Source organism: Ruditapes philippinarum, unplaced genomic scaffold, assembly GCF_026571515.1.
Source record: "Ruditapes philippinarum isolate M1 unplaced genomic scaffold, ASM2657151v2 ctg2286_1_1_1_1, whole genome shotgun sequence".
Taxonomy (NCBI): Eukaryota; Metazoa; Mollusca; class Bivalvia; order Venerida; family Veneridae; genus Ruditapes; species Ruditapes philippinarum.
Genome location: NW_026859524.1, coordinates 230,901 through 241,595, shown reverse-complemented (window position 1 = coordinate 241,595; position 10,695 = coordinate 230,901). Strand labels below are relative to the sequence as shown.

Genomic DNA, 10,695 nt, shown 5'->3' with positions numbered 1-10,695 from the left:
CAGGATGCGCATGCGCGAAATGCAACATACGTTGCTATGGAAAAATCGTACTGTAAAAAGGTCTATATACATCATATCATCTTCTTCGTACATGATGCGTGTTATTAAAATACATAAAACTGCACGTTTGTAACCACGCTATTCATTGATTATATTATACTTTATTTTGGTTTTGGAGTGATATAATTATGTAGATATACAACATGCCGAGATTTTATATCACCCGAGACGTTAGACTCTGATGAGAATTTTAATTTTGTGGTTAAGATTCACCATGTCCATTACTCTATTTTGGTAAATATTTTATGTTTGACAATTTAAAAGTGCTTGTATAACTAAATTTACACTGCATAGCCAGCCCGCATAGCTCAATATGTTAAAGCGCGAGACTTGTAATCTCGACATTGTAGGCTCGATTCCCGGGCTGGCCAACTAAAATTACTAATCAGTCTTTCGGATGTGACTTTAAATCGCGGTCCCCTATATGAGTGCTTTAACACTTGGCACGTAAAAGAACCTTGCGGCATCTTTCTGTATCTGTATCTTGCACAATCCTCAAAAAATCTAAAATGACTAATACTCTTCTGGGGGACTCGTCCATATGGGCAAACTGTGGCGAGTATAAACAAACTCAAATACAAACAAACAATTTACACTGCGCAACATAATGCCGTACGCGCATGTGGTTTACAACGTAGGGTATCCAACGGGGGGAATATAATGTGTATATGACCTGTCTGGCTCGGTTATATCAATTTATTTCGGCGGATCAATATCCAATCAAAAAGGGGGGAAATCTGGAAGGATAATAAAGTTTGATCTTAACGGCAGCTGTAAACTCATGAAGATTTTGTTTTCTCCAAATTGAAGTTTGCAGTATTATAAATTCGTTATGAGGATTCCTGACATGTTATATGACCGTCTATAAATGGCTGTTAGCAATATAACCCTCGCCTAGCGGCTTGGGTTATATATGCAAACATATGTACAACCGTTTAAAAGGACATATAACATGTCAAAAAGCTTTATAAGTAACCATATATATTCAGTACCTTTTGGTTATTACATGATCTAGTTTTTGCGGATGAATAGACAAGCTTTAAGGCAAACCTAAATACCAACCGTTTAAACTGGTTTTCCAAAATATGTTGCTTTATTTGCCATGGTTTAAGCCTATTTGTTGTTACAACAATGAGAATTTTCAACAAATTTATGAAATAAAAATACATAGGAAAATGAAAAGAAAAACGTGTGTGATCGCCATTTAAGTTTCATAGAAATATTTAAAGTACGTTTTGAATGATCGCAATATATTAGTATTTCAGATATATTTCATGTAGCCTCAGTGCAGTAGTCTTCGTACGTGTAGTAGTCCTCGTACGATTACACTATAAACACCGTTTATTATGTCATACATTAATATTTGAGAAATAAACTAAACATGGGTGTTGACAACTGCTATTAATTTTCCTTTTGTTCATTCGTTATTTTCACAAACATCCGGTTTTTCACGTGAGCGTAAAAATGTAAATAAGGAACATCGCTGGCTTGGTCTCCGTACATCGCATGAAAATAAACAACTGGTAAAATCTTATTTTACTTAAAATATTTATAGAATTTATATCAAAAGGTAAAAAATATTTATAAAAGTAAATCTGCCAGAATTTTTATTTGTTTGTAAACAAACAATTATTTTTAGACTGGGATTCCCAGTGTTGCAGACGAGGTAAACAAAGATGCAGTGAATAGCTTCTTCTGCTTCTTTTTTAAATAGGGTATCAATCCCCTAAATTTTATCATGATGCTAATTTCCTATTTTTTTAACATGAAAATTTATACACTTAATCACTTAAATAAAACTATCATTGATAATAACAGTGTTAAAAAAGTAATTTTTTTTATTTTGTATGACAAATTGCTGATTTAAATCAAACAAATTATTCAGTTGTAAATATTGCAATTAAAGTGCAAAATAATTCCCTAGAAATATTTGTTTATACATTGTTTATCATTTAACAGATGATAACTGTTCATTGAAGACATGGGGCCTAAAAAATACACTCAAGATGAATTTGCTAAAGCCTTAAGACAAATTAGAAATGGATGCTCAATTTCAAGTGTTTCTAAATCAACTGGGATCCCGAAGCAAACTTTATATGATCATTCAAAAGGCAAATACAAGAACAAAATCACACAGATGGGTCCAAATAGAGCATTGACTGAAAGTGAAGAGAAAGCCTTAGTAAATTATTCTTTGTATATGTCTGACAGGGGCTATCCCTTGACTAGAAGTATGATTAGAGCTTTTACAAGGGCAATTATCAAAAAGTCTGGCAGAGATACTAAAATTAACATGCTTAATGGTCCTTCCCATGAATGGATAAGAACATTTCTAAAAAGACATCCAGAATTGTCAGAAAAGCACCCTGATGTTTTAGTCAGAGATAGGGCACATGTTACAAATAAAGAAATTACTGAATACTTTAATCTGTTAGATAAAGTTCTTACATCAAAAAATCTTCTTGATAAGCCACAATGCATATTCAATTGTGATGAAAGTGGTTTCAGTGCTAGAGAAAAATTTAGAGGCAAAGTTATCAGTCGAAAAGGCAAGCATTCATACCAGCAAGTAGTTAAATTCACAGGTCATACTACAGTTCATCTGGCAATATCTGCTGCAGGTAAAGTCATTCCACCTTGCATTATATATGAGAAAACACTGCCACGTAATTGCGACTTTGCTCCCAAAGAATACCGACTATCTGCAACTCAGAATGGTTACATCAACATGAAATTGTTCTTCGAGTGGTTCCGTGACATATTTGTACCCAACTGTGGGTCTCAACGTCCAGTTCTTCTAACTATGGACAATCATGCCTCACACTTTTGCCCTGATTTGGTAGATCTTGCTATTGAGGAAGGTATTGAACTTTTGTTTTTGCCTCCTCATGCTACTCACTTGCTAGAACCTCTGGATAAAGGTTTCTTTCATCTTCTGAAATTGAAGATGGCAGAATCAGCTTTATCAGTTGGCTATGCTGGGGCCCGTGTAGTGCCAAGAGATAAATTTGCAAGTCTTCTTTACCATGGGATTAACCGCATTTCACCTCATGATATCATGTCAGCATTTCACAAGACTGGCATGTTCCCATTAAATCCAACATAGGTGTCAAACCCTATTGAATTTGCCTAGAACATTTCTAGTAGTGGTGAAAATCCATTGGAAGAAGATGAATCTTGTCAAGAATGTGGAGGACATTCTGTTACAAACCGTCTTGTAAAATTAGGTATTGTCCCTGCAGATTTGGCACATATCCTTGTTGAACCTCCACTTGTCAAATCTAAACAAAAAAGAAAAAGAATTGAAGGTGCAAGGTGGATCACGATTGCAGACCTGAATTCATCCGAATCTCAGAGTGCCTCAACATCCTCAGCAACAGCTGAAATACATATGGAGACAAACTCCGATTGTGATTACGTTGATGATGGTATTGACTGTTCAATATGCAAATTAATGGACATGGGCTTTTTGGTAGGATGTGACAACATCATATGTGATAGGTGGTTCCATTATGAATGTTTACCAAGTAGTCAACAAACTCTTGTTGACTTGAGTCTGGTTACAAAGGATGAGTGGCTTTGTGAAATGTGTCAGGAAGAATAAATCATATTAAAACACAACAAAACAATAAAAACAAACACAGTGACTTGTTTGATTGTTTTATTCATTGACAGAAATATAAAGTGTTAAAACTTTGTTCCAGTATTCACAATATTCATTTTGTCTAACAATTATATACATGCAGTTACAATATTTACTAACCTTGTTTGTATTGTTAAGCATTTCCACAGAAGGAAAAAAAATAGTGTTCTGTACTTTAAGAATTTGAGTGAAACTATTCACTACTTGTTGTTGTTGTGTTATTACCCAAAAATAGAAAGAAAATGATGCACACACTATTTGAATTTGAGATATTTTATCAGTTTAGGTATATATGAAGTGATTTCAGTTTAGTTTGTGAAAATTATACAGTTAAATGAGATAAAAACCGGGTGTACGAGGACTACTTCACTTGGGACTAAAATAGTGTGCAGTGAGTACACTTGTAATTAAGTGTCCTATAAAACGGATGCATCTATGGAATCGGTTATTTCTTGTTTCAAAAGTTAAGGGATTATCTAATGTTGATTTTAAAAAGGTAAGTTCCCTTTCATGTTTTCCTGTATATTTTTACCATGTCATTTCTAATAAATTTCTCCGAGGACTACTGCACTGGGGCTACATTAATTTTTTTATAGCAATCTGAAGTTTCAACATCAGAATAGAAAGAAGACGTTCGTTATCTCCGTACTACAATTAATTTATATTTCAAGTTTCATAATAGTATTTTCCGTACTTTTTGAATTATTATTGGATACAGTTTAAGAAGACGGACTAACTGACAAACGTCCGTTTAAACGAGACTGTACTTATGCAGCCACTCCTTTGTTCTCTCTAATGCTCTCTTTAACTACATAAAAGAAATAAGTCATGTAAAGTCTTACGTAATGAATTATATAATAGAAATAGTATAGTTACCTATTGGCTAGACAGAAGAGCAAACGGAGGGCAAACCTGAATTCCCCTTTGGTTAATGGTTAAACTGGGAAATGTTTAATAATGAATATGAACTGACTTGTGTTCCATGACGTTCATTCCGACAAACGCAGTCTACGGAAATTTTGATGATGATGACGTACATCTGTGTTATGAAATATTTGTTGATAATCTTATGGTGTATGTGATGTTTAATTTTAACGTTGTGATATGTGCTTAATTAATACTTTAAAATAGCAATTTGATAAAGGAAAAGTAATTTTATTACTTTTTACTACATAGTTAGTTGTAAAGTAGGGAATTGTAATTGCAAAATTATATTGTTATTATTAGAATGCATTAATGTCAAATAAAATTTCACGGATTCGAAGTAAAACAATATAATATATAGAATATAGAAATAGAATTTTCATTATTCTTATAAGCTTTTGTTTGTTTGTTTGTTTCATTTTACGCCTTTTCCCAACAGTATTTCAGTCATATAGGCGGGTAGTTTCCTAACCATCGTTTCTGGAGCGTTACACCAGTACTAGACTACCTTCCTCCGTGCTAAACTACCAAAGCAAATAATCCATACAAATTGATGTTTTTTGATTACTTTGTTTGTATACATCTAGGCAATTATGTGCATATGATTCATTTGCAATAACCCTAACATGTGAAAATAATTTTACATAAGTTACTTTATTTTTCTGTCCATTATATTTTTACTGTGTTATATTATGTGCTTATTGTTTATATTCATGTTGCACAATTTGGAAATAGAATATTGTTTAAACCAAGAGTCATGGGACAGACAGCAAAAATTGTTCAATTGGCAAATGGCGGAAAAATTGTGAAAATGTAGGCAAGAGGTCATGATCATGATGTGTCATATATTTCGGTGTTCCGACAGGTACAATGTTGTATGCTGGCAGGCAGATGATTTGTATACAAATAGGTGCACAAGATAAGATTATAAATGTAAGTCAGAAAAATGTTTTTATTGCACTTTGGGCAATAGAATCTGCAATTCAAGTCAACACCATGTTGAAGGAGATAATTGTAAGAGCAATATATAAAAATTTCAATGAAATATTAAAAGTGGCAAAATGACTGACTCACAATCACCCAGTTCATAATGGCGTAGATTTTTCTACATGTAGCGTTGGCTTCACAAACAAACTTAAAGGCTGAGTTAAAATGAAAATCAGACCAACTTTCCTCGTAATGGCTCTTTCATAATTGCCGAGTTTTCTTTACATAATTCCGTAGTCAAATTTATATCAGCCCTAAATTGGAAGTGTTAACGCGCTCAATATTGCATGGTTTATTATTCTAAGCTTATAATAACTAAGTATATTGTCATTATAGATTTAATTAGTTTAATTAGCTGTGAACTATTTATTTCATTGGCTTTGTTGACATTCTTACTCTTTATATGATATGTTTTTCATTTGCTCTATTCAAAGAAATTATTGTATTTTGACACCTTTTTCACCATACACAATTCAGTTCAACATTGTTTTTTTTTCTTGTTTTAAAAGCAAATAAATGTTTAAATGAACAAGGAACACAAGTACATCGAGTGGCATCAATAATATTAAGGAAGTCATCATCATAAAGTATTTTCAAAATTGTTACTTGTATGTTTGTGTTATTGCCTTTTTAATACTGAAAAGATCTTCTAGAAGCAAATGTTGATCTGTCTTGTTAGCATTTAATCACAATTGACATGGTAAATCTTAACCACAAGTGTGTTGTTTAATTTTGATTTTTTTTTCATATAAAACATTGTACACAAAAGTAGAGCTCATTAAAGATAATAAAAGACGCGTCAACTAATAGGCATATCATAGTAAAGAAATATACAGTAAGGTTATCACTCTTTTTATAAGACCTAACATTAGTTCTACATAATTTGCTATATGATTTTTACCGGTAATATGTAAAACTGTTGGATGTAGTATTATAGTTAAGTTTGAATTTCATGAAAATTAAAAGTTAACCGGTGTAAAGATCAACCATGTTGAACAGCTATATTGTATAATATTGTTAATTAATAGCTTATTTCAGCGAATTGATAAATGCAAAGAACATTAATGTTATTTGTTTTATTACACGATATATAATCAACTAAAATTATTGAAATGTTATAATAGTGAATGATAGTTTCATTTTTTCGCAATTTAGTGTTTGAAATTATTTTTGGTCGTTTTATGCCATTCTTTACCGATTAAATGTTGTTAATAATTAACCTACACATAATTGTCAAATATAATTTCATTGATGTACAACGGTATGTGCGGGTGAATAATATATGTCATTAAACAGAAGCCAGGGTTGTTTTAATCACAATTGTGCACATGTTAAAATATTATTTATATGTGTACGTACACACAGACAATGATAATTTTGAAAGTTATATAAATAAGTGAAAACAGAACGTCCATAACGTTAATTGAAAATGTTGCAGGATCGGTTTGATTTAACCTGTTCATGCATGGTACTTAAGTGCAAGCTACCATCCATGCCTTCCCATTGGCTTCAGCAGAATTCAAAATTTAACTCATACGTTATTGGCTAATGGCCATATCTGTTAAGAAAAGTGATCTGTTATTCTAGTTTTTGATGTTGTAACAATATTGCGAAACTGTACTTTGTGTTTTTCTTGCACATACGAATTATAATTAATCATCACATTTTGAAATTGTATATTATATACTATTTGACGTTTCAAATGACGTTTATTGAGGAACAGGGGAGGCTCTTCTGCCTCGTTTAGCCTTTAATTAATATAAGTCCGCGCGCATTACATGATTCCGGACTCAGAAGGTACCACCTCCGAGGCTAGTGACGACCTTCTACATACTCTAACGTTTTGTAGCTTTTACCACGTCACACTACAGCCTATTATTTATCTCAACCTGCCGTTGAATATATTTTGACGGTTTAAAATATTTTCCCACTCTTCGCGATGGTTTCGGGCTGTCATATTTGCTTGTCCCGACCTATCTGGATAAACATAGCGGCGATCTTATAATTCTGCTCATGATCGCTGGGTTGAGGAACAGACACCTTAACATAACAGCGTCTGGTCCATTTTGATGAATTTTCAATGTCTCCAGTGCAAACAGACCAGTCTGCGAATTACTGGCGGTTTAATGTTAATTACTTTGATAATAGAGTATGAGCTAGAAATGAAAAAGGTTACCCCCTCTGGGTATTTTATTGGACCCATGTACTTTTTAAAAATAAACATATAGGAAGACATTTGCAACTTGTTGTCTGACTGAAACGTAACCTTTAAGACGATTCCTCTAATATCAATCTTATCAATTGTTTCTTATTTTTATTATTATTACAAAAACCTGTCCAGTCTTGCAGAACTTTGGTGTTTTTTGCCTTTTATCAGGCATGTATTACTCATTCCTGTTTGTGACATTTCTGCAGATTTAATAAATTCTGCTTTGTACTATGTCACAAAGTCTGCACGCTCACATTTTGGTAATATCTCAAAATCTTTTTCAGCGCGTCTTAAAGGATTGAAGGGAGACAAGAAATTGTTTGATACATGTATACCGTATAACTGGTTATTTCTGCGGATAGCTAATTTCTGCGATATCTTGCGGGTTCCTGCGGACCGCAAAAATTAAATTCGCAAATTTTTCGTAGTTTTATATGTAATTTAACCCGTTTGTCACCTCAATTTACCTGTTAAAGATATACTATGCTCAAATTTAATTAAAAAATATTGATAATTGCTACACAGTCATTTTTAAATATATAATAAACATGTTTTGACTTCACACAAAGTAGATATGTCATGTTAAATACGCTACACACTGTAGGTGGTCACAATATGAATCTGTAGTGTCTTTAAAAAAAACTTGCATTTTTTTGAAAGAAAAGACCATCTTTACCTGTCCTGTAATAGGGAACATAGCTTCCAATCCATAGTTTATTCATTTTTTATTAGTTTTAGGCATATTCCGTAAGAATTTTATAGATTTCAATAAATTTCTTTGAATAAAATATTTTACTCACTGGTAGCCTCTCGCTCTAGTGAAAATCGATAAAGAATTGTGAGATGTTTATAACACGTTCTCGGTGTAGTCAATTTAACACAAAGGATTTTATATGTAGTTTATCGTGTAATAAGTTAAGCAAGTTTGTGTTTGTAGACTGTATATCTGCCAAGTTGATTATCATTTTCGGTATTCTGCTTTTAACTTGTATATTTAAATGTGCTATATGAATATATTTTATCATATGAAATACATACTTTTTAAATTTTATACCTTACCTCTCTCTTCAAAGAACCTGCTCCCAAAAGTTTAATAGAAAAACGCAAAAATTTTTTTATAAAAGTTTTTGATGAAAAACGCAGAAATTAAATTCGCAAAAATTAGTATACCCATTTTCAGTCCCAAAACGCAAAAATTTGCACCGCAGAAATAACCGTCATACGGTATTATGTTTTTGTTACCTGGCCTCTGTGCATTGTATAATCGCCTTCGAGATCATGCATTAGTTTTGCATTGTCAGTCTTGGTTGGTAAGCCATCTGCTGTAGCTAGAGACCAAGGGACTGGTCCAAGCGGGTACGTTAGTGTGCTTTTAATGGTAATGACATTTTCTTCTGATAGCATGATAAGCAGACAGAAGAAAATGCGAGCGGGCCTAACTTCGACAAGATTGTCCTGAGTTTATGTCACTTTCTTAACTTTCTTTTTGTATCGGCATTAAAACTAACGGTTTTATCAACCAGACGTTCTTGGGCGAGCTTTTTGTGTACTTCAACTCCATTTCGGTAGGCAACAAGCAGACTCTTTTCGATCTCCTCTGGCGCAGGAGCCCCTGAACGAACTTAAACAGCACAACACGTCCCTATTATCTGTTGCAAATATAGTCATAAAGTTAGTTATTGGTTCTTTGAGTATCGTGATATTTTTTTTCAAATGCAGTTTTATTTGCTGGTTGTGTATCAATGTGTGTAAGAGAATCCGCTAATGATATGGCCATGCGGAATGTAGCCCCAACACAGCTGGCTCTCGAGTGTCGTGTTTGACTCAATCTGTAATAGGCAGCAAAATTTCTGCTGAATCCTGTTATGCCTTTAGGAGGCGTTGCATGACTGTTTATTATTTGCTCAATAGTTATTTAAAAAGCATTACAAGAGCCAGGTACATTGAATCTGCATACATTGAATCCGTTATTTTGAAGAAGCGTTCTTGATTCTGGGTGTGTTGAATCAATTTATCAACCTGAAAACATATACAGATTTATATGTTTGATAGTTTTGATGATAATATACAAAGAATAATTGTAGCACATTTTGCAATGTTGTAATGTATAAGTCAAGATCTTTTTCCTTCGTGGCTTTCATAAAACGAAGAACCAGCCAAATCTTAGCAATAAATTTATTCAAAACTGTGCTGTCTTCTTTGAACTCTTGATACCTCTTGTAAAGTTCAATGACAGAATAATTAGCTAACACATCTTCAAGGTGATCACGTCTCTGATTCTCAGCTAGTGCATTTAACGCTTGGTTGATATCTTCCAATGCATTAGGGTTGTGGATTTGGATAACTGTTGCTACAAACTCTTCAAAAAGCAGTCTTTCGAGGGCTTCAACTGTTAACACATAAATACATTAACTCAACTCTATCAGGATTTCCGAGAAACCACTTCTACGAAGCCGTTTGCCAATCGCCCCTAGGTATGAGCCAAGCAAACGTAAAGACCCTAAATGTATGCTATACAATATGCTTTTTAGCAGCAGCCAAATCAAAGGTCACAAATGTGTACTGTTGGTTTACAGCTCTTGAAACACTTGAAATTTCTAGAATTTTCTAAACAGTGGCAATTTTTGTACTTTTGGTATAAGTAGGAGGCTATACTCTTCTGTAGAGGATGTTTGATCTTGCAACTCAGAGGTTAGAGAGATCAAGCCAGCCCAACAAGGGAATACTCTGCTTGTCATGTACACATGAACCAGAGACAGTCAGAGGAAACAGCTAAACCCGAAACATTTTCTTTGTCGAAACTTATAAGTAAACGGTTCTTATTTCCCAATAATTAAGCATTCATTCATTTTTTTCAGGTTTGTATTTAACA

The 10,695-nt window shown here is 33.3% G+C and overlaps 1 protein-coding gene across 1 annotated transcript; it reads left to right on the top strand.

Annotated features, from left to right (window-relative positions):
- The first annotated feature begins 1,466 nt into the window (after window positions 1-1,466).
- On the top strand, window positions 1,467-3,664 carry LOC132756861 (uncharacterized). The gene is made up of 3 exons (XM_060748006.1): window positions 1,467-1,583; window positions 2,020-3,070; window positions 3,194-3,664. The coding sequence occupies exons 2-3, from the start codon at window positions 2,042-2,044 to the stop codon at window positions 3,662-3,664; spliced, it is 1,500 nt and encodes a 499-aa protein (XP_060603989.1). The 5' UTR covers window positions 1,467-1,583; window positions 2,020-2,041.
- The last annotated feature ends 7,031 nt before the right edge of the window (window positions 3,665-10,695 follow it).

Excerpts from the sequence above, each read along its gene's own strand:
- LOC132756861 (XM_060748006.1), top strand. The coding sequence starts at position 2,042 with ATGGGGCCTAAAAAATACACTCAAGATGAATTTGCTAAAGCCTTAAGA. Across the intron at positions 3,071-3,193 it reads TAGTGCCAAGAGATAAATTT|AACATTTCTAGTAGTGGTGA; the intron begins GCAAGTCTTCTT and ends GAATTTGCCTAG.